The sequence below is a fragment of the Leuciscus leuciscus genome (genome assembly GCF_965113295.1).
Source record: "Leuciscus leuciscus genome assembly, chromosome: 3".
NCBI lineage: Eukaryota > Metazoa > Chordata > Actinopteri > Cypriniformes > Leuciscidae > Leuciscus > Leuciscus leuciscus.
In genome coordinates this window covers 67,599,209-67,623,746 of record NC_138727.1, presented here as the reverse complement: position 1 = coordinate 67,623,746, position 24,538 = coordinate 67,599,209, and the positions used below count along the sequence as shown (strand labels likewise).

Sequence of the window (24,538 nt, the reverse complement as noted above, 5' to 3'; positions counted from 1 at the left end):
AATATATCCTGCAGGTCTGGGAACAGGAGTGTGTCCCTCAACAATGGAGAAATGCAAACATTGTCACTTTATATAAAAACAAGGGTGACAAATCTATTTGTAGCAACAGTCGAGGTATATCGCTGCTAGCAGTCGCAGGCAAGGTCCTGGCAAAAATCATGCTACGTAGGCTGGTAGAAAACCTAACCGAACATTTGTTGCCAGAGTCACAGTGTGGCTTCAGAAAGAATCGGAGTACTGTGGACATGATTTTCACAGTGAGACAGCTCCAAGAAAAATGCCGTGAACAACATCAGGACCTTTTCATGGCATTTGTCGATCTCTCCAAAGCATTTGACACTGTGAATCGAGAGCTGCTCTGGGACATCTTAATAAAATTTGGCTGTCCAAAAAAGTTTTGTAATATCCTGTCACAGTTCCATGAAGGGATGGTAGCTCGTGTGACCACAGGTGGTCAGGAGTCAGAGCCTTTTGGAGTATGCACTGGGGTAAGACAAGGATGTGTGCTGGCACCGGTACTTTTTAATATCTACCTCCTTTGTGTCACAAAGCTTCTGTGTGATAAGCTTGAAAGCAGTATTGGGATCACTGTTGACTTCAGGTTGGATGGAAATCTCTTTAATATTCGAAGGTTCCAGGCCGCCACTAAGATCTCAGAAATGCGAGTCCTTGAGTTGCAGTATGCTGACGACTGCGTGTTCGTGGCACATACCCCAGAAGACCTGCAAATTATCCTTGCTGCTGCTGTGAAGACCTATAGCAGATTGGGCTTGACAGTTAATACCACCAAAACTGAAGTGATATGTCAATGGAGGCTCAGCCCTCCACCTACCATGCCTGTTTTTACCATAGAACAACAACCACTTACAATAGTGCCATCCTTTAAGTATCTAGGCAGCATTGTATCAGAGGACTGCAATCTCGATTACGAAATAAATAATCGGATAAGGCAAGCTTCTGCAGCCTTTGGCAAACTTCGACGCAAGGTCTTTCAAAATAAGCACCTTCAATTGGGCACTAAAGTTACCATCTATAAAGCTGTGTGCATCACCACTCTTCTTTACTGCTGTGAAGCCTGGGTCATATACAGCCATCACCTAAGGTTGCTGGAGCGTTTCCATATAAGGTGCTTGCAGCGAATCTTGGGGATCACATGCTATGACCATGTACCACATTCTGAAGTGCTTGCTAGAACAAACTGCAAGAGTATGGAGGCAACAGTCACTGAACATCAACTACGCTGGCTTGGGCATGTTATTAGGATGCCTCAAGATCGTCTTCCACGACAAATCCTTTATGGTCAGCTGCATCATGGCCGCCGTTCTGCAGGGGGTCAGAAAAAGCGGTACAAAGACCAACTAAAAACATCACTAGGAAAGTGTCAAATTAATCCTTCATGCCTTGAAGAATTCGCAGCAAACCGAACCACCTGGAAGCAGCTCTGCCACACAGGAATAGTGCAGCTGGAATCGGAGAGGAATATAAGGAAACAACAAAAAAGACTGCGGAGACATGCAACCATGTCTGCCTCTACAAACTCAGACTTTACATGCCCAATATGTAATAAAATTTGTGGATCAAGGATTGGACTCTACAGTCATAAAAGAGTACACCGCAAATGAAGTGGAATGTCATCATCGGATACGATGGACTACCGAGAGAGAGAGTATGTGTGTGTGTGTGTGTGTGTGTGTGTGTGACTCATCCTCCCTTTGAACGCAAGAGTGTGTGTGTGTGTGTGTGTGTGTGTGTGTGTGTGTGTGACTCATCCTCCCTTTGAACGCAAGAGAGTGTGTGTGTGTGTGTGTGTGTGCGCATCATCCTCCCTTTGGATGCACACACACACACAAACATACACACTCTTGCATTCAAAAGGAGGATGATGCATACACACACACACACACACACTCTTGCGTTCAAAAGGAGGATTATGCACACACACACACACACACACACAGGCCTGTATAAAAAGAATATTATGCTAAATATATTTGACTTAAATAATCAACAGATTAACAAAAGAAAAGAAAAAGCTGTGTGACAGTATTCTGCTGAGTTTGGTTTATTTTTGTGAGGCGCTCCACAAACAAGTTGACAGTAAGGAAACCGAGACGACAGAAAACACGTCCTGTTTGTTTTATTTATTTTACAAAGCCACAATGTTCTGTTTTATTGTGAGTGTACACAAATTAATTTAAATACTTAGCGGTTTCGAATAGAGATGCGCTGATCTTTGTTTATTGTACTTGATCTGTAGAGAAATGGTTTCGCTTAAAAATCGCTTATATGGGATTTATTGTGTTTGCCCATGTCTAACCCATTTGATAAACCCAAATGGGCCCCATTTGTGTTGCCCATTTTGAGCCCATGCACTCATTTCCCATTAGTGACCCAACTAGGACCCACATAGGGAGCCCACCTGTTTTTGCCCATGTGGGACCTACTTAGCTGACCCAAGTGGGCCCCAGATAAGATGCCCATTTTGGGACCATACCCACTTGGTACCCACGTAGCCCAAACATAAACCATGTGGGGCCCACATATACATGTTGGCTGGGATAAACAAACTACAGCTGGTTCAAAACGCAGCAGCTCGAGTTCTTACCAGAACCAGGAAGTATGACCATATTAGTCCTGTTCTGTTAGATTGTGCCAACTACACTCTCCCCTGTGAAGGCCTCATTGACACAACATCCATTGGCTCTGATCCTCATCAAACCAGTCACCATACCGGCATGATGACTCCGATCTTCAACCAGATGGAACTGGATAATATTCTGATTGTTCCAATCCAATCTAACTTCTGACCTATAATGCTGCCTGAATCATAATCATACACTGTTTGTTCGCTGGCCAGAGGAGAACTGGCCCCCCGACTGAGCCTGATTTTTCCCAAGGTTTTTTTTCTCCATGCTGCCCTGATGGAGTTTTGGCTCCTTGCCACTGTCGCCTTTTTTCACCTTTGTTGCCATTGGCTTTTGGCTTGCTTAGTTGGGGACATTTCATTTAACATTGAATTTAGTATTCAACAATAATATTGATCTGCCTGCATTGACACCAGTATATTAGAACTGAATTGAGCTGGACGACGACATCACGGTTTTCTCCAGAGTGGCTATATATATAAATTAACTAAATGAATACCTTTTTTACAACAAAAATGAAACATCACTGAACTTACTTAAGCTGGACTGTGGCGCTATTTTCTTCTGGAAACAAACTTTGTTGCATTATTTTCCTGTTATCTCTGTAAAGCTGCTTTGAAACAATCTGTATTGTAAAAAGCGCTATTTAAATAAATGTGACTTGACTTGACTTGACCGCCACCTACTGGAAGTTTTAGTTTCTTATTTAGAGTATAATCTCATTCAAAAAAATTATTTCATATTTCCATATGCACCAGCAGCCATATCACCCTGTAGCCCAAGACTGGTTGCCCACTGAAGCTAAGCAGGGCTGAGCCTGGTCAGTACCTGGATAGGAGACCTCCTGAGAAAATCAGGTTGCTGCTGGAGGAGGTGTTAGTGAGGCCAGTAGGGGGTGCCAGAGTACCCATTGGCCCTTACCAATCATGGCCTCCTAAAAATCCCCATCCACTGAATTGGCTCTATCACTCTCTCTCCTCTCCACCTATATCTGGTGTGTGGTGAGCGCACTGGCGTCGTTGTTCTGTGGCTGCCGTTGCATCATCTCAGTGGATGCTGCACACTGGTGGTAGTTGAGGAGAGATTCCCTGATATGATTGGAAAGTGCTTTGAGTGTACATGTAGTACAACAATAAAGGTATAGTTCATCCAAAAATGAAAATTCAGTCATCATTTACTCAACCTCATGATCAAAAAATATATGTGTAATAAATTCTATGCTGAATCAAATATTTTTTTCTGAAGCTACTTTTTGTAATGTCTATTTGATGTTTGACACAATGACTTAAAATTATCTTTTGGGGGTAATTTCTCAGCCAAATTTGATGTGCGTGTAATTAATAAATTAATTAATCACCAAATCATGTAATTAATTTGATTAAAATGTTTCACTGCTTGACAGCCCTATTCAATATATTGGTAATAAATACATTCTATGAGAGTTTATATTTCAAAACTTGAAATATAAACTCTCATAGAATGTATTTATTACCAACACTATAATCATAACGCTGGAATTGCTCTACATCCGAATGAGAGTAAACAACTTGTGGCCAGATCACCTGAGGCAGCTCTTAATACCAGGTGTAAACCGGGCCTCTTATTGTTCCACATACTTGAGTATCTGCAGTGAGCAGTTTGGATCCATCCGTTTGTCAGAGAGCAGCTTGACTCCTGATTCTCCGGGGTGATTGTAGCTCAGATCCAGCTCTCTCAGGTGTCAAGTCAAGTCAAGTCAAGTTTATTTGTATAGCGCTTTTCACAATACAGATTGCATCAAAGCAGCTTCACAGTATTAAATTAAAATAATACAACAAAGTTTGTTTCAAGAGGAATTTATTGATTGATAAAATTAAATTAAATATCCCCAAAATATCCCCAACTGAGCAAGCCAAAGGCAACAGTGGCAAGGAACCGAAAAACTCCATCAAGTGACCTAATGGTGTCCTAAAACTCCATCAGGTGCCTTAATGGAGAAAAAAAACCTTGGGAGAACCCAGGCTCAGTCGGGGGCCAGTTCTCCTCTGGCATTGGATAGAGGCCGGATTGTAGTTTGAACTGTAGGATTATATGAATGCCTGGCTGAAGAGATGCGACTTTAATCTAGTTTAATCTAGTGATGGGTTTAAACTCAGAGCTGAACACACATAACCACAGCCTTCCTCTGTCACCATACAGCCAGACAATCTACAGACACACAGTCAGATCATCTACAAAAGCACACATAACTGGCAGACTGTAAATAATCTCTTATATGTACTTATTTAAATTTCAGCGGACAAATATATACATTTATCGAGGCAGAAATTCTTCTTTACAATAAAACAAAAACATATACATCAATACAGAGACAGCATTATAACCCATCATGTCTGCCAATGGTCATGGAAATTCAAAACTCAAGCTTATACAGATGTTTTGTGTTTTCCTCATTTTGACAGCAACTATGTACAAGAACAAGGGGAGCTATTACTTATAATTCTTAAAAAAACATTACTTTACAGACCATTTATGCTTCAAGAAAAGTCAGTGCGAATTTTTTTCCATATTGAACAAATTTATTCTATCTGGGTTAGCTTTTCCATCACATATACAGTATATACAGTGTACATATATACTGTATATATATGTCAATCCAATCATCAACTGTAAGTGGCTCTGGTTTTAGCCATTTCTTTGTAATTACATTTTTACTGGCTGCCAGAAGAATTAACATCAGTTTCTTATCGATGTTATTCCACCCATCAAAATAACTATTAGCCAGATATAAACATTCACACTTGAAAGGAATCATCACCTCAAAAACAGCTTCCAAATTTCCTTCAATCCCTTGCCAAAACTGGGTTAATTTCTGACACTCCCCAAAAATATGATAATGGTTAGATTCCCTTTTCCCACATAATCTCCAACAGCTAGCACCTGCCCCTTTGTATCTTTTCTGTGTTGGTGTGATACATCTCTTATATATTCTTAAATACCTCAGAATCTGCAGCTTACAGTTTGGCCGCTTCAGTCCTTCAGAAATAATCTTCACTCCTGAATCCTGCAGGTCATTGTTACTCAGGTCCAGCTCTCTCAGGTGTGAGGGGTTTGAACTCAGAGCTGAAGACACATAACCACAGCCTTCCTCTGTCACCATACAGCCAGGCAACCTACAGACACACACAGTCAGATCATCTACAAACACACATCGACATTATGACCGGCAGAATGTAAATAATCTCTCATGTGTTCTTAAATACCTCAGTATCTGCAGCTGACAGTGCGGGCTTTTCAGTCCATCAGAAATAATCTTCACTCCTGAATCCTGCAGGGCATTGTTACTCAGGTCGAGCTCTCTCAGGACACAGTTTGAGGATTGTAGAGCTGATGACACAATTTCACAATCCTGACCAGTGAAATTACAGCCAACAAGACTAGAAGAGAGTAAATACAGCACAATAAGTTGGGGTTCAGGGTGTTTTTCTTTAAAGGGGCAGCAGTAGCACCTTAACCCCCTGAGGTCGGCTGTCGCGCCGGCGCGATAGGCTCGTTTTTTTCTTTAGCAGCTTTTCAGAGACGAGAAATACTCTGTTGATTTTGATCTTACAATATTGTGTTTTACATCACTCGATCCAGTTAAGTGTGTATTATTTTTGTGTATACTCACAATAAAAACAAAGTGTTGTGCTTTTCGCCAAATAAAGAAAAATAAACATGATGCGAGTTCTGTCTTCTCTCTGTCAGTGAAGTCTATTCTGAAACGCGTCCGAAAATGAACCATAACTCAGCGAATATTTCTCCCACTGACACGTGAAATATGTCTTTATGATGCTTGAATTCTCTTCTTTTAAATGAAGTAGTTTATATAAAAAACAAATATTCTCAGCTTATGTAATCTGTTTGAAAGCAAGGAGAGATACCGTTTTTACGTTCTCCCTTCATTAACTTTAATGAGCTGAGGCCGCCACGCCCCCGGCGCTATTCACATGGTAAATAGTTTAGGTGATCTATGCATCGCACCCGCCCCCCGATCAATGCCATAAAAACACAGTCTCTTCATCAGATTCACTGATAATTCATCGCACTCCGAAGATGGCACGCTTCTCCGGTAAAGACGCCCTTCAGATGATTCTGGACAGCGAGGAAGAATTCACCTTTTCCTCAGAGGAAGATTGCAACTCGGGCGACGAACGGCTGCATTTTCAAGAGCGAATTGATCCCGCCGAGGATACATGTTCAGAGTAAGTTGTTTACTGTTATATAATTCCTTTTCTGATGATATAGAACTCATATGAATTTTCAGACTATATTTTGCCTAGTTTTGGCTAGCTTTTGACATCTTACAGGAACGATTGCCTTACAATATCCCTAACATTCGTGTATACGCTCAAGTGTAAACTTTTTTAAATGTGATATTACTCTTTAAACATATTTGTATATTAAATATATTTCACTCAGTTTTGATTAGCTTATGACACTGGTTAAAATGCTAAAATACTGCCTTATGCGTAATGTAGCATGTTTGTGAATATCTGCTTAGGTGTGATTTAGTGCAAATATATTTCAGCCTCTGGTAAAATATGTGATACTGTCTAAATGCATTATATTTTTATATAAATGTTCGGTTTTGGTTAGCCTATGACAGTGTTTATCATGCTTCAATACTGCCTTATGCACAGATGTTTGTGAGGTGTAAATTGTTTTTAAATGTAGTGATGTGTCGTTCGCGAACGATCCGTTCATTGCGTGCGTCACTAAATGCGTGCGGTGTATATAGCCCATCAACAGATACTCGCGGTGACGCGGTCTACGGCCCATAAATAGATATTTCTCCACCCTATGGCCCATCAACAAAACATTGTGTGTCCATAACCATCAATTGCTCATCAGTTTACTTTGAATAATGTATGCTAACAGTTTTATTTTGTTGTTGTTTTTTTAGGAATGTGTCTGGATCAAGCTCTCCTTCTCCAGCACCCCGCAGAGGGGCACGCAGGTGTCGTTCAGTTCTCAGTGCGATCGAGAATCATACTAAGTGCATAGACGTAATATTTTACAGATGAAATGTAGCCTAATTGTGTTTACAGCGTCATAATATAAAAGTAGCCTACCTATTCTTGAGTGAAATGACAAATCCATGGCCATTAGTGATTGATTTTTATTTTGTTCACATTTGATTTGCTTAGAGCAAATTTAGAACATTTAGTTCCTCCACATAGAGGAATTACAATAAAACAGACTGAAAAACAAAACCTTTGAATCTCTCATTCTTTGTAAAATGCTTTGCTATACTGAGATGAGTAAAAATCGACTGAAATATGTTAAAATAAAATGTCTTTGTATAAGCAACGTATTAAACTGCAAATTAACATTTATATGCCCAAATATTTCATAAAAACAACGTTACAGTCAGGCGAAATATGAAAGACAACATTTTGTTGACTAGATTTGGGTACAGTTTTTACTGTACACTGCAAAAACTCAAAATCTTGCCAAGTATATTTTTCTAATTTCTAGTCAAAATATCTCATCACACTAAATATAAGACAAAATCACCTAAAGACCAAGATTTAAGTGAGATAAAGGAGCTTGTTTTAAGACAAGGGGTTGCATCTTGAATATCTTGTTAAGTGAATCTGTCTTGAAAATATCTTGTTTTGAGTCATATCTCAGATGAAACAAGCTTTTTTGACATGTCATAAGGTTTTTAAGCTGCTGTGTTATTTGTAAAAGATGAATCGTCTTGTTTCAAGAAATAGACTTGACTTGAATTGAGACAACAAATCTGCTTTATTGAAAACTGCAGGTCAACATGCCCAACTCACAATGCAGAGTACAGTGAGTACGTATAATATTTACGTATTGACAGCAAAAAAACGTAATTTATTTACGTATAAACAACTTCACCGACGTACAAATTTGCATGTATTCCTATTTAACTCATGCATATTAAAATCGTGGTTTTGACTCTATTGCATTCAATTGTCTTATCAATTAAATTTTCAGTCGCATTTATTAATAGTTTAACGTTACTCATAAATAATAACATTTCGCTCTGTTCGTGCCTTCTGCTGCAAACTCGTTTTGGAGGATTAGCCTACATGGTGTTAAACAAGAATACACTTTAAAACCTTAAACATACCTTCTTTAATCGTTTAACCATTTTGTAATATTTGGTTTATTTACCGTGAGACACAAAAGGCGTTTTCTCCTATAGACCCATAATACACTAAAACACAACATAAATTCACAAAAGACATCAATTTTATTAGAGTGGTGTAATCCAAATCTTTAGAATCCATGTGTTGTTTGCAAGAAACAGATCCAAATTCAGCCCTTTATCCAGTGATCTTCATCATTTCTCAGCAGCGACCGTAAGGCCGTGTGTCCACCAAAGCGTTTTTACTCGCGGCTGGCGTGTTTTTTCAATTGTTTTCAATGGGAGCGCCGCGTTTTTAAAACGCCATGAGCGTAACGAGGCGCTGAGCGTCTTTTTCACGCTGAAGCGCTGAGCGTTCGGCGTTTTTTACTGGTCGCCGAGAGTTGAAAAATGTTCAACTTTTGGTAAAACGCAGCGCTCATCACTGTCACTTTTTACCCAACCGTCCAATCACAGTGGAGGAGGGGCGGGACTAATACCACACTGACCAACCGCGTCCGCCACATGATTCTGCTTGTACAATGTCAACAGATAACAACAAGCATAATAACGGAACAAAATCAAGAGCCAGAGAATTTTAATATAGTATACAGTATTAGTATATAGTATTTAATATACATTTTAATATAGACTCAACACAGAAACAAAATATGTGTGAAATGAGATACTAGTAGTAAGACTTTTGCGGATATTCCGTATCATAACAAGCAAAGTGTCTCGGTCTCAACCGTCTCAACTGAAACAACGCTGCGCTGCCAAAACGCTCTCAAGCGCCCACAGCTGAGCGCTTTTAGCAGAGCGCCTAGCGTTTTCAGCTGGCTAATAACGCTTTGGTGGACACACGGCCTAAACGTCAAATCCCGGCATCCCGCGCTCGTGGTGAATTCAAATTCAAAAATTGCGGTCGAAGCGTTACGACATGTTTTACGGCAGTGATATCAAACGCTCATTGGCTCTCGCATGCTTCATCACAGATTGCGACATGCTGTGTTTAAGTTGGTGTATTACATTTGAAATGGAGAAGTGCGCGCGCCTTCACAGAGCGAACAGCGAACCGAAACCGGATGAATATTTTCATGGATTAATAACTTAAATTCTGCTCTGTAACGTTACCTCATACAAAACTATTATATACTGCCAGAGAGGACTGCGACACATCGTCATGTGAACGACTTTTGGTACCGGTTTTGACATTTTCTCACTAACTAAATTATTGTGATTAAACGTGTATGTCTGTTGTTTTTCTTTATAATTGTAGTTACGTAGTTTTAAGAAATGGTTAGGTTTAGGGCTAGGGGTAGGATTAGTGGCTCAAACTATCTTTTAATGCTATATTGTTAATAAAACTGCCATTTCCCTACACACATGTCCATTACGTTTTATCCTTTTAATATTGTCTATAAAATGGGTATGTTTAGGTGTGGGAGTAGTGTTAAAGAATCTTACATTTATAATCTATAAAATGTATGTTCTACTATGTTTTCATATTGCAGTTCCATAAATACTGTGAGCCAAAATGTTGAGAAAAATGAAGCTGTTTCCCTTGTATGCAGTCCTCTGGGACTTTTTGCTGTTTAAAAAAAATAAATAAATGGTTAAATGCAAGTCTATTTTTCACTTTTTCTGTCTAGTAAACAGTAGTTAAAGTCTTGAATCTAGTAACGTTAGGTAAAATGTCTTGAATCTAGAACAGTATTACTTTTGTTGAGCTTACAATAAGGTAAATACACTTGAGATGATGACAGGATGGTAAATTATGGCTTATTATGGCAAAAGAGCACTGCCTAATACGAGTCAGGAATGCTAACTTCAAGACATTTTGTCTCAAAATGCCAGTTTCCAATCTTATTTCAAGTTGGTCGTGACTTAAATCTAGAACAGTGTAACAATTATAGAACTAAAAATTAGTTAAGTACACTTGAAACAAACAGGATGACAAAAAAAAATGCTACTTTTGAGGGGAAAATACTATTTTTGAGCATGACAAGCTTATTATGAGACACAAAACATCACAATACTAGTAAAATATAGCTAAAAATGAGTTTTCCCAGCTAATTTCAAGATCACTCATATCTTGTAAGGCTTAAATATAATGTCTTATTTCAACAAATCTTACCAAGAGAATTTTTACTTGTTCCATTGGCAGATTTTTTTGCTTATTACAAGCAAAAATATCTTGTATTAATTTTTTTTTTTGCTTATTTTTGGAGTGGCCTTTTTTCCAGTGTAGAATATACTGCCACATCAAATAAGCTTTTGTTTAGCAATTTCTACTCATATGTTCTATATATATATATATATATATATATATATATATATATATATATATATATATATATATATATATATATATATATATATTAGGGCTGTCACGATGTTGGATTTTTCACACCACGGTTATTGTGGCCAAAAGATTTCACGATATCGATATATCGCGATATCTATAGAATCTTTTATTTTTACTTTGATTATAGTTTTTCTTTTTTACACAACAAACATAAGGATACTGATAAACACAAGGCACATGCATTACTTCTTGTATACTCAATCTATGGCAAATTTTTCTGAAGGAAGACAAGCATGTGAAGTTTTTCTGGTTTCAAACTGAAGCGAAACACTGTCTGAATGTTTCCTGAAGAACTGAAAAGCTCTTAAACCTGTTGCGCTGGCGCAAAGTCATGCATATAGCAGATTTGAACAAAAAAAAAATCAAGTGCAAATACAAATGCAAAAATAAGATGAGTAAAGAAATGGGATATATGATCACAGAAACAGTTAACAGGTTAATGTCACGTTTCCCATTCCATGACTAGTAAAATAATCGCAATTTACTCTCTGTAAAATGGCATAATCCGCAGAGTGATGGACATGATGGGTAAAAAGTAGGGCTGGGATAAACGATTATTTTTTAAACGATTAATCTAGCGATAATTTTTTCGATGCATCGATTAATCTAACGATTCGTTTTTCCAGTCCGATTCGATTTCGATTCGATTCGATTATCTCCCCAATCCCCATTAATTGACTAATAGCAATTTATACATGTTAATTTACATATCTGAATGAAAAAAACATGAATTCCTTAACATTGCAATATATGTTTATTGCTCTTAAAATTCCAAAATAAAAGACTATACAAGTGCATAGTAATGCATTCTTAGTCAGAGGTAGCATTCAATAAAACCTTAAAGCCTTGAAAACACATAGCTTACTGAAACAAGCTTACTGAACACATAGGGCCTAGCTTACTGAAAAAAAGTTCTTCTTTCAGATGAAAATAACAACAACTTGATGTCTAGCATTCAATAAAAAAATAAAAAGGTCACCCAAAATACTTGTTTAGAGCAATTGAAAGAATACAGTAACCAATGTAAACTTGGGGGCTTTAAGCTAATACAGAGAGTGCTTTTCCAACAAAAAAATTAATAAAAATTAACAGTAGCCTGTCATGGCGTCCTTCCTGAACCAACAGAATTGAACATTTATGTTGAAAACACATAGGTAGTCCTATCTTACTGAAAAAAGTGCATATTTTAATTCTTCATTCACATAAAAATAACAACAACGTATAGTAATACACTCTGCCACTCACCTTTTTCTTAAAAAAATAAAATAAAATACTAATAAAAAAAAGTACTTAACTAGAATTTAATAAATGGAACATTATTGTAAAGTGTTACCGATTTGTTATACACCGATTCAGACGTCTCGTGAGTTCAGTGTTGGACAGATCAGTTGTTTTAACCATTCATTAAAGTGAATCGGTTCAAATGAGTCATTAGTTCGCGAATCGGACGTGTCATTAGTGGACGTGTAGCCTACGGCAAGCGTTGTGTGATTATCCCGGCAGTTTATTTTTTACCACAATTCACACTCCGCGGTAATTCAGGAGAAAAAAATCTCCGAATGTTCCACGTGAAACTTTGGTCTTCCGCCCTTTTTCTATTGTGTCTAATGATTTTGATTAATATGCACGAGGGAGAGAGAGAGAGAGCAAGACAGCGCTCGTGTTGTTTGAAGACGGTGAGTGTGCGCGCGCGGATAGAATAGATACCATTGGATAGAATGATGGGCCATCGCGTATCAGCGCACATAAGGTACACACTATGAAGTAATTTGCACATGTTTTTTAGAGAAATGAAAACAGGTCGACGAATCGACGCGCATATTTTGCGTCGACGTATTTTTTGCGTCGACGTCATCGATGACTTCGACGCGTTGTCCCAGCCCTAGTAAAAAGGTTGGTATTCTGCATATTGAGTTTATGGGGATCGCACACGCAGCCACGCGGCACACCGGACGAGAAGCGCCGCGACGCGTCTAGGACAACTCGAAGTATCGCACACCGGACGCGCACTTTCTCAGTTTATGGCCAGCAATATTGTTACGTTTAAGGACATTATGAAATGTAGATAATGTCTGTCTGTAGCCTACTATGTTATGACTGTACTGTACAATTAAATACAATAGTTGCTGAGTCTGCGATCTGAACACTTTACCTCAGAGCATCCGTTAATTGAATGAATTGAGAATCTCACCTGAAAATGATCGCGGACGGATTTTGAGCCGTTGCTGGGCGCCGCGGACAGATGCACACCGCCGGTGTGTGTAGCCTACACTCATAGAGAATAATGCGTTCGTATTTTAAAGACGTGCGCTTCTCGTCCGGTGTGCGACCCCCTTTAAGGAGAATGTTTTCTTTAGGAGATGTTGTGAGCTTAATTTTTTCAGGTGTAGAGAGTGTTTCACTCTCTCGCTCAGACGACATTCTTCTCAGATTAGCTGCGCGGGCGCGCGCTGCGTCGTCTTCGTTCTTATTTGATAGGTGTCAGCGGGTGCAATACAGTCACCTGAGAGGTCAGCCAGGTACTGGCGCTGGAGTATTTACGTGTCATGTTATCATAAGAGTCCTGTTCATTTTAAACATTGTGGTTATCGCCAATACCGGTATATTGTCACACTCTAAATTAACACGATGTCGATATTTCATGCTTTGAATATCACGATTATCGTCAACACCGGTATATTGCGACACCCCTAATATATATATATATATATATATATATAAATAATACAATTTTTGTCAAAAATAGTCATCAACTAAGATGTTAGCTGTTCCAATGTTGGCTATATTCAAACTAATGAATACATATGATAAAATGTAGGCCTATAATCATTTTTTTTTACAAAGAAAGAGTACACTTGAAATATTGTTGAAATTGTAATTATTGTTGTAATTGTAACCTTTTTAATAAAATAGCAAAACATATTTACAAGATAGATGTAAGCAAAATCTTAAATGGTCAATATAAGTCTTCTTCTAAATATATCTTTTGTCCTTGCATTGTGGCTCATTCAGTGTCACACCTGAGTGAATGGCTCATTATGCAGAGTGGGTGGGACATTGTATTCTCAGGTGTAAACCACTCCTCCTTCACGCCCCCCTCGCATATTGGCTTTCCAAGCAAAACCTGTCTTACACAATTTAAATAAATGTATTGTTTTATGTGAACGATAAAGCAATGCTATTTTCACATAATTTTGAAGCCAGAACTCGAAGCGACAACATCCATTAGTCAAAAGTCGTGTGGACACATATTTAGTATGAGTTTTGTGGTCTTATTTCAGCAACTTTAATTTTTATTTTTTTCAATAACCACGCATAAACATTATTCTCTTAAAAATACAAACATCTACATACATGTTGCTCACATATTATGATAGCCCTGTTTGTGCTATATAGAGTGAATTTACACCTTTGCCATTAACATGTTTATAAATAACTGAAAAAAGCACAAATGTCAGGGCATGTCAAAACATCCCAAGGGCCCCAAAAACACCTCAGACCCCAGAGGGTTAAAAACTAGAAGAAAAGAATGATAAATAATTGGCAATACAAAGATAAAATAAAGTCAAATATTGTGAAATATGTGGTCGTTGTGGAGAAGTAGTCCACATTGGTGGATGAACAGCTTGACACTCACTGACCATAGGGTTCCCTTGTCCATAGCATAGCCTAGTAGGAGCCTAGTATGGCCTCCTAATAATCCCCTTACATTAAATTGGCTCTATCACTCTCTCTCCTCTCTCCACCTATAGCTGGTGTGTGGTGAGCGCACTGGCGCCGTTGTACTGTGGCTGCCGTCGCATCATCCAAGTGGATGCTGCACACTGGAGGTGGTTGAGGAGAGATCCCCTGATATGATTGTAAAGCGCTTTGGGTGTACAGTAGTACATATGAAAGCGCTATATAAATGCCTCATTCTATTCTATTCTAGTTATTCCAAACTGAAGTACTATTTATAACAAAAAAGTAAATATATACAAATAAAATAAAAAAAAAAAAAAAAAATTTCAAGTAGATAAAGGATTGCCAAGATACAATGTAGAATGAATCTGTTTCACATGGAGTTGGGCCGTGAGGTCAAAGACTGTCACTTTTGGCTCTGGCCAAATCCCCAGGTGAAGTCACAGGTCCATCATCCCCAGAGGCCTTGAGTCTCCAACTTCAACCCCTAGATGGGGTCAACTCAGAGTAATATTATATGAAATACTGAATTATAACATTCATAAAGTAATCCTATTTTAGTCAAAATACACTGTACGTCCTACAGTGGTCAAATAGAAAAAGCCACAATTTAAAAATAGCATTTACATTTTAAAATGATCTCAGTCCACACTAGCGGTTTCCAAAAAAAATGTCTGTCTACACTAAATCATCTAAAAATGTTTAAAGGTCCCATGACATGAAATTTCCACTTTCTGAGGTTTTTTAACATTAATATGAGTTCCCCTAGCCTGTATATGGTCCCCAAGTTTCTAGAAATTTCAATCGGTGTAAATCGAGCTTTTGCTATCTTTCTCTGCCTTTGAGAAAATGGAGGCTCATACGCGCTGCTCTTAAATCTCCTCCTTATGACGTCATAAGGAGGAAATGTTACCTCCCCTGTCTCTGCTTTGCCCGCCCAGAGAATATTTTCCGCCCATGAGAAAATGCGCTAGGAAGTAGGAATGCGCGCGTGCGATTTTAGTTTGTCCACGAGAGATATCATGGCTTTTGAGCGAGCGAAGCATAACAATTGCTCAATAATTGGATGTACAAATGAACACCAAAGGGTCAATACAGAGCTGGGCTTGCTGAACGTCTGAAACTAAAGTCTGCATCACTCTCTTCTCAGCTAACGTTACACACCTCGGACAAGTAAGTCAACTAATGATATATAAGTGTGTTGCTTTACTGTTTATGGTTACCTAGATTGTTACACGTAGAACAGCTATTCAGTTTATGTGTGTGAATACACACACTGTAACGCGAGTGTTGTACACGTCTTTGTTATTTGTATAACTGTTTTCCTGTTGGTTATATGGCGCGCGCGATATCCGCATTTCAAGATCGCAGAGCTTGATGTACGTTAATTGTAATAAGATAAATTACAGACGTTACAAATCTCATGAAAAGGCAACAGTAGGTTAGCGTTAGCTACATGATAATAACTGTAAACCATCCGAATAAAGTACCGTATCCAAACATAATATTTTAAACTAACCATTCCTGCTGGAGCCGCTGAGTTGCAACTTCTTCATCCGTTGCTTCTCCATCCGGATCAGATTCTGGGTCAAACTGAAATGCTTGAAAGACTGCGTGTCTTCGTGCCATTGCAATATATCCAACGTAAACATGCACGCCACGGTACCGTTGGAGGGTGGGTGTGGCCTTGACCATCTTGCGCCGCCTTTCTCCTCCTCATTATCATTTAAGGCTACAGACACCGAAACGGCCCGTCTGAAGGAAGCTCATTCTGGGACTGGCTTGTAGTGGCTATAATTCTGCACCGAGGCTGAATTTTTGGAAAGAGATTTCAGATACAGTACTAGGGACCACTAAGGCCTATATTAAAGCCTACAAAAAGTAGCAAGTCATGGGACCTTTAAACCTTTTACAGCACCAGCATAAAACGACATAAAAGCTCAATAATATGGTGCCAGATCAAGATGCAAATTATTATCATATTTCCTGCCCTACAAGATATTTTTCAACATGGAAGAGCATGGAAGAGCAACACTTGTTTTGTTTTTTTTAAAAAGCTGTTTTTGCTGAACAAAAACACTGTCTTAGTGTGGAGTAGAAACATTTGTTTTGAAATGTATAGAGATTAATATGGTCACAGCCTAAAACCGAGTAAACAAGTCATCCACTCTTCGAGGCGTGCGTTTGTCTACAAAAACAAAGCTGTAAAAGGAGTGATCAATTGCTAGCCTCCAAATATGATTTCTTTTGTTGTGCCAGCAGCGGTGGTGAAAAATGGTAACAGAAACAAACACAGCATTGTCATGGTAACAACTACAGTTCAATGCAATATGAAAACTGCCACAAAACGATATGTTTGTGCACACTAAATGCAATCTAGTTCCTTTTGCTGAAATGCAAGTTTAAAATGAACTTGCATTGCAATGAACTCTGATCTGGAAATGAACCACACTGAACTATATTTGTACTGCAGTGACCTGCAGTTAAAGTTTGGGAAGGTGATTAGACTGAAATACATCTGTACTCCAGTCATTCTACTGTACATCAGACTACAAATATGCTTAGATGTAGTTTTACTTTACTGCAGTGTTTTCAGAGGTAGTTCTTTATAATCTATCTCATAGATTAGAAGTAGGCTAAGTCTTTTCTCTCTCATAAAGGAATCATTTTTAAGAGGTCATGACATGAGACATCAAGTTGTCCTAATTCTTTTGACATATAAGAGGTCTTTGTACCATTGAAACATCCTGCAAGTTTCACAGCTTACGTTAAAAAAATAATAATAAAAAAAAAGTAGCCCCGTTAGGATATTGTGTAAAAATTGTTAGGACTATGTATATGTTAAATTATGTTGTAAAACATATGCATAGAGTGTGATGTCATATTGTGTGTGTGCACGTGCGACTATGGTTTGCGTGAAAGAATACGTCAGCAGCCGCTCCACTCCTGACCGCAAGTCCATCGTCAGTGTTGTAGGTAGGCACTAGGCAGGTTTTGTGTGTTCATTTCTATTGCATTACGATTGAAAGCAGTATCAATAATGTCAAAAATATGATGTGAGGTCAAGTTCGGGTGTGTGTATATATGCTGTTTAAATGAGTGTTCTCACCGATACGCTTGACGAGTTGTATTTTGACGTCTTGATATTATTTCTTATTTAAAAGTTTCCTGCGCCCCTGCCAAAGATCCAGGCAAGACAAGATTAAACATGTTTACTTGAAAAATAATTACATTCTAAATTTAGAATGCCTAACATTCCAGTTTAATGCGACATGTAGCCTTGCTATGTATCGTTACTTTTGCAACGACTCTATTATTTTTTCCAGTCATAGACCAGCGCTCAAGCACTGACTAGAATCCAGCGCTGACAAGAATCAGCATTCACATGCTCAAAAATGTGTTTGGCGCTGACAACAATCTGGTGGTGGCTAGCATCCAGCGCTGACTAGAATCACGCAGCGGAGGAATGGAAAGTTGACAAGCCATTAAAAAGTATTGACTTAAGAAACACTTATATTTTTTCAAATATTTTCAATAAATCATATTCCCATTCACTCCAGCGACGAATTTTAAAATTAATTAAATTAAATTCTATTTATAAGGTAAAACTTTAACATTTTTAGGCATGAACTAATTCCAATCCCTAATGCCAAAATGTTTTCTTTGTTCACCAAGCAATTTACTGGTCAGGCATTATTGTTAACTCGCAAGACAGTAAGGAGAAAATGACAATTTGATGGATAATTTAAATATATTCTGCAATCACGTTTTGGTAATGTATTCATTCCTCCGTCACATCCGAGCGCTAAACGCTGCTTGGGTAGTTTCAAGATATAAAAATAATTAATAATACAATAATAATTTAATTGTTCATATGTGTTTATTCTTGTTTTTTTTTTTATGAACACAAATGAATCAAGACAAACCAAATTAATTGTAATTGTATTAATTATACCACTGATGAAAACAAGCTGATACCAAGGTATTTTAGGCCTACAATTCTAACATAATTTTTCATGAAAAATCATGATTGTATTTATTTATTTTTCGAAAGTAAGGTGAGGGGGGCTGCCCCCCAACGCCCCGAGAAGGCCAGAGGTCCATCCACCACAGATTTACCAAAATTCCTGTGAGAAACACTGGTATTGCTATTAATTGCTGGTATTGCACTAATATGATCTAGCTATATAGGGATGCTAATTAATGTTAAAATGTATTGTTTGCTGCATGCTTAAAAAATACAAATATTTTTTGTTTGTTTTTGAGGGAAAAAACAGGCAAGTCACTTATAAGTGGCATTTTATTGCATTCAGAAATACCGTAATTAAAGCGAAATGTTATAATGGGGGCCTACTACAAAAATAAATAGCTATAGGCTATTTTAGTTCCCCTCACTCCACAACAAATCCTTTGAATTTGACGGTATTCAAAACAGAACAAGAATGAACAAATATCAGTAAATAACAAACAAGCCAAAACAAAATAATTTAAAGTGAAACTGAAAGTAACTGGCGTTGGGCTCACATAGCCTAACTCTCTCATTCCAATCCAAATGTTTCCATATTCACGATGTATTTGGATGCTAAACTATTATTTATTACTTCACTCGCTTTAAAATATTGACGGAAAAAAAAAGAATCCTCTTCACATGCTCAGAATGTGCTTGGAAACATCACAGTGGAGCGGTGCTCACGCTGAATGGCACGAATGCTATTACTGACTATTTAAACTGAGCAGTGTAATATCTTATATGTAAGGTTGACCATTTTATTTTGGTAATGAACAGGCTGTGATGTCAAGTTTGCAATGCTGGAATATGTTGTGTGCGCATGTAACGAGTGTTGTATTTATTTATTAATTTCGCTCAAAATCTCTCCCTTTGTTATATTTATATACTTATTTTTTATTTTGGAAATTATTCTTTTAGTATTTCATTTCATTAATTCTTTAATATTGATTTCTTTTATTTGAGATGTCATGTTTCTATGCTTATTTGGTCATTTTTCAGTATTGTTAAATATGGCGCGTGGCTCCTTTAATACTTATGTTCCGGTTCTGGTTGCTCTCCTTCGGTTCAGATAAGCGGTGAGTTGTGCTGAAGCTCCGTCTAAAAAGTTGATATGAGTTTTGTTTATTGTACTAAAACATGTAATTTTGTTCTTTAATACACTTTAGTTCTGACTAAAATAATGCCTTACTAAAATAATCACTAACAGGCTGATGTTACAATGGCAAGAGATGGCCACTGATTCCAGCTTGTTTTGATTCATTTGTCTTTTTATTCATGCAGAATAAAATCTGGCCAGAGTAATTTCTGTTGTCCAGTCTCGTTCATCTACCCACACAACGCAAAGCTAAATGAAGACCGGTCACGCGTGAGGCGCAGACGCGATCGAACAGAGGAAACATAAAAACATACTCCGTCATTTTGGTCATACAGATAAGAGCAGGATTGTTCGAAACTAGGGAAGCACCGATACCATTTTTCCAGAACCGATCCCAAAAATTCTGAGTATCAGCCGATACCGATCCGATATCAGCACAGTTTTCTTTTTAATCAGTGTAGAATTTCTATACCTCTGTTTGTTGAACTGATAATTACTCTTTTGTGTGTTAAACATCATTATAAAGAAAAACAACTAATAAAAAAAATTATATGATCATAATCTATGACAAAATACGATTATAAACTAGATTAGTTGAAAATTCAGCAGCAAAAGTTACTCTAGAAAAATCATGAGAGCACAATAATTGAATAAAATCTTAGTGAAAAAACATTATTTAGTGGAGATGGAGAACAAATAAAAGTGAATAAGTGTAGCACTAAATCTGTTAAAATGTTACTCATTGCTCTTTGTATTGTTGTAAAATACATTCATGAAAAAAAGTAAATATATTTATGATATATACCATCAAATGAAAAGACATTTCTTTTAAATGTTTAGCGCAGCTGTTTAATGAGGCAGCAACATATTATAGATAGGACAGAACAAGAAAGGCTATTAATAATCTTTAATTGCACAAAAGTATTATAATATGAAAGGCTCCAATACAGAGCGGCACAAAGTGCTTATGCGTATCCCGTGCGCAGAATGATGCGCTTGAAGCAACATGGAGTCACAGCGCTTCGCATTGAAAACCTCAAAGCAAAAAGGGAAGAGATTTGATGCGTAGTTCCAGTATTACATGAATGCAATAGTTTATTGAGCCTTTTCTTTATAACAGTTTAAAATGTTCAGTTACTGTGCGCGTGAACAGAGCCGATCAGCCCTATATGTGTCAAAGCGCATCAACTAAAGTTTACAACATCGATGAGAAAAACCCAGCTGGGCAGTGCATCTTTTGGTCTTTCTGTTTTTCTGTCTTGCTTACAACACCGGCCACTTCCAGGGCTGTGTTCTGTGACTTTGTGCCTCACAAAAAAAGAAATACAACTATTTTTTACGTTTGATAAACGGCAAAGAGCAATGGTGTTTGTTTATAAACTGCAGCTCGGAAAAGATAACCGTGTTCCGTGTTAACATGCGTTCATATGCGCGTGCACGAAATGAAACTAGCACTTTGCAGCAAAACATCATCAAAGTTAAGCCAAAGCTCCGGGTACGAAGATGGCGGGTTGAGCAGTCGTGTTTTCTGAAGCTCGTCATAGTGGTTCCCAAAAGTAGTCTTGATGTGATTAATTCCAACTGTCTTGTTGCGCGATGACTTCTCAAAAACTGATTAAACCTGCCAAACTAAAATTAGACCCCAAGGGGAAAGATTTGTCGCCGATTGGTGATAAGAAAGGTGAGGCCAGAGAAATGGAGCACGACTACGCCATGGAGGTCTCTGTTAACAGTAAGAGAGAACGTGGAGAGGGCTCTCTCCCTGCAACCCCAAGTAAAAATCCGGCGGAAAAAAGGGTTAAACCAACAGCTGATAAAGAGAAGGCGGAAATCTCCAATGAAACCATTCTGGAGGCAATTTTGAAACTGGAAAAGAGAGTGGAGGAGAAGCTGGCGGATTTAAGCGAGCAATCCAAGCAAAGTAGCGCCATGATTGCAAGCTTAACGAAAGCGATTCAATTCAACACAGAAGAGGTGAACGAGTGCAAGAAAAGAGTCAAGGACTTGGAGATACAAAATGAGCTTCTTCGCAAGGATAACTCTGATCTCAAGGAGAGGGTGAGAGAACAGGAAAGATATAGAATGAGATGGTGTCTGCGCATCAAAGGCATTGAAGAAAAAAAAGACGAAGATATCAGATCACATGTCATTCAGATTCTCAACAAGTTTGCACCTGAGATGGAGGCAAAAATGGAAGAGGCGGTGGACATTGTCCATAGGCTGGGTAGAAAGATGGACAATAAAAACCGAAATGTCATCGTGCTGTTCACTCAAAGGCGGGTGAAGGATGAAATCTGGCGTCGAAGCAAAAATTCTCCTATTTGCAAGGCTGAAGGTGTTCGTTTCGCGGAGATGCTTCCTCGAGAGGATTTGGAAGACAGACGAAAGTTGTGGCCTCAAATTGATCAAGCGAGGAGGGCAGGAAAACTTGCTTTTTTTCGCGGTCCATATGGCTTCATTGAAGGACGACGGATCGACGTTGGCGGGTGAACTGATACAGTTATAAATGTAAGTCAGATAGTTGGAAACTTTTCAATGGGACACTATTAGAGCTCTATTTTGAAGTCGCGGTTCATATAGTGACTGAGCTCTAACAAGTTGTGGTTATTTGATTTGTGGTTATAGTTCTCCTTTTTTTCTATTTTAGCGTATGATTAAGGACAAAGTTATTTTTGGTTCTTTGAACGTTAGGGGCTTAAAAGACAGTGTGAAGAGAAAGGCTATTTTTCTATTTTGTAAAGGGCAGAATGCTCATTGTATGTTTCTTCAAGAGACTCATTCTTCAGACTCCGATGCATCTTTCTGGTCTAATCAGTGGGGAGAGAAGATTTTTTTCAGCCATGGATCTAATCGTTCGGGAGGAGTGGCAATATGCTTCAACAAATGTCCGGGAGAGGTCATCGTTCATAAAGAGGATGGAACTGGTCACTGGTTGATGGTGGTACTAAAAATTGATGGTATTTTTTTTATTCTAATTAATATTTATGGCTTTAACAATGCAGCTCAAAACCAGAAATTAATAGAAGATATTTCTAACTTGATCTTAGAAACTAAAACAAGGTACCCATCTTATAATGTTTTAGTAGGAGGGGATTGGAATATGGTTCCTGACGAGTGGACCGATAGATGGCCTCCCAGACTTAACAAGGGACGGATTAATGTTAATGTTGATTTTTTGAGGACAGAAAATTATTTGAGTGATGTGTGGCGATATTTAAATCCTGAGGTTGAATGTTTTTCATGGTTTAAACCAAATGGGGAAAGCAAATCTAGAATTGATTATTGGATGGTCAGTGACAATATTCTAAAATATGTTTCAAAGTCTTCGATTTCTAAAGCTCCGTTAACGGATCATTGTTTTATTGATCTCGTTTTAGAACCTTCAACTAAGCAAACTAAAAACAAAGGTTATTGGAAGTTTAATGCCTTTCTCTTACAAAATGAAGAATTTTGCAATAAAATTAGGGAACTAATTAGAGATATAGAGATAAATAATTCTTTTGTTGGTAATATAAGTAAATGGGAATATCTAAAATTTAAAATTCGAGAATTTTCCATTGTTTTTTCTAAGAAACTAATAAAAGAAAAAAGGGAATATGAAAGGAATTTAATTTGTGAAATAAGTCAGTGTTGTAACAAACCTCTTTTAAATAATTATGATAAGGATAAGGTTATGGAGCTTCAAAGTAAACTAGATAATTTGTATCTTGAGAGGGCACAGGGTGCATATATAAGATCGCGCGCCAAGTGGATTGAGGAAGGTGAAAAGAACTCTTCATATTTCAGCAATTTAGAAAAAAATAGACAGCAAAGGAACGCTGTTAGTTGTTTAATGATTCAAGGTGAGGAATGTAAAGATTCTAAACTAATTGAAAAAGAAGTGTTTCAGTTTTATTCTAAATTATACTCCTCAGATTTCTCCTCTTATGAGTCAGATCTTTTTTTTGCTCAAATTCAGATCAATATTCCCTGTATTGACGACTCTTTCAAAGTTTTGTGTGATTCAGATCTTAAAATAGAAGAATTGGATTCAGTTGTTGAGAGGATGCCCTTAAATAAATCCCCAGGGACAGACGGGCTCACTAATAATTTTTTTAAATTTTTTTGGGGAGATTTGAGAAATTTATTATTCAGTGCCCTAAAAGAAGGAATTGAAAAAAAAGAGTTGATTGAAAGTATGAAGCAAGGTTTAATTACATTGATCCCAAAAGCTGGTAAAGATAAAAGAGTATTAGACAATTTGAGGCCTATCACTTTGCTTAACATTGATTATAACATTTTCTCTGGGGCTATTGCTGCTAGGCTGAAAAAGGGTATTGCTTCAATAATTAGTGAGACACAATCTGGGTTTTTGGGGGGTAGATCAATTCATAATAATATTAGATTGGTTTTAGACTTACTCGATTATAGTGAAATTGTTCAAGAAAGTGGGTTTCTTATTTTTTTAGATTTTTACAAAGCATTTGATGCTGTTGAGCATCCCTTTATTTTGAAAACTTTGCAGCATTTTGGTTTTGGAGTAAAATTTATAAACTTAATTGAAATGTTATATAATGGAATCAATAGCTCTGTAGCTCTAGGGCATGGAACCTGCTCAAGATTTCCAATTAAAAGGGGG

The 24,538-nt window shown here is 37.7% G+C and overlaps 2 protein-coding genes across 2 annotated transcripts in view; one reads left to right on the top strand and one right to left on the bottom strand.

Moving 5' to 3' along the window:
* The window catches only part of LOC309494167 (NACHT, LRR and PYD domains-containing protein 1 homolog), a 57,586-nt gene that overhangs the window by 12,180 nt on the left and 20,868 nt on the right, over positions 1-24,538 (bottom strand). The window contains exons 5-8 of the mRNA XM_082163415.1: positions 5,888-6,061; positions 5,624-5,797; positions 4,764-4,832; positions 4,262-4,366 (exon numbers count right to left, since the gene is read on the bottom strand). Of these exons, the coding sequence (XP_082019541.1) occupies positions 4,262-4,366; positions 4,764-4,832; positions 5,624-5,797; positions 5,888-6,061 (522 nt within the window). The remainder of the gene's footprint in view (positions 1-4,261; positions 4,367-4,763; positions 4,833-5,623; positions 5,798-5,887; positions 6,062-24,538) is intronic.
* On the top strand, positions 21,401-22,754 carry LOC309494177 (uncharacterized protein). Its single transcript, XM_082163427.1, has 2 exons — positions 21,401-22,428; positions 22,707-22,754. Exon 1 carries the CDS (start codon positions 21,517-21,519, stop codon positions 22,408-22,410), a length of 894 nt encoding a protein of 297 aa, XP_082019553.1. The 5' UTR covers positions 21,401-21,516; the 3' UTR covers positions 22,411-22,428; positions 22,707-22,754.

Coding starts and splice junctions, on each gene's coding strand:
- LOC309494177 (XM_082163427.1), top strand. CDS start 21,517: ATGACTTCTCAAAAACTGATTAAACCTGCCAAACTAAAATTAGACCCC.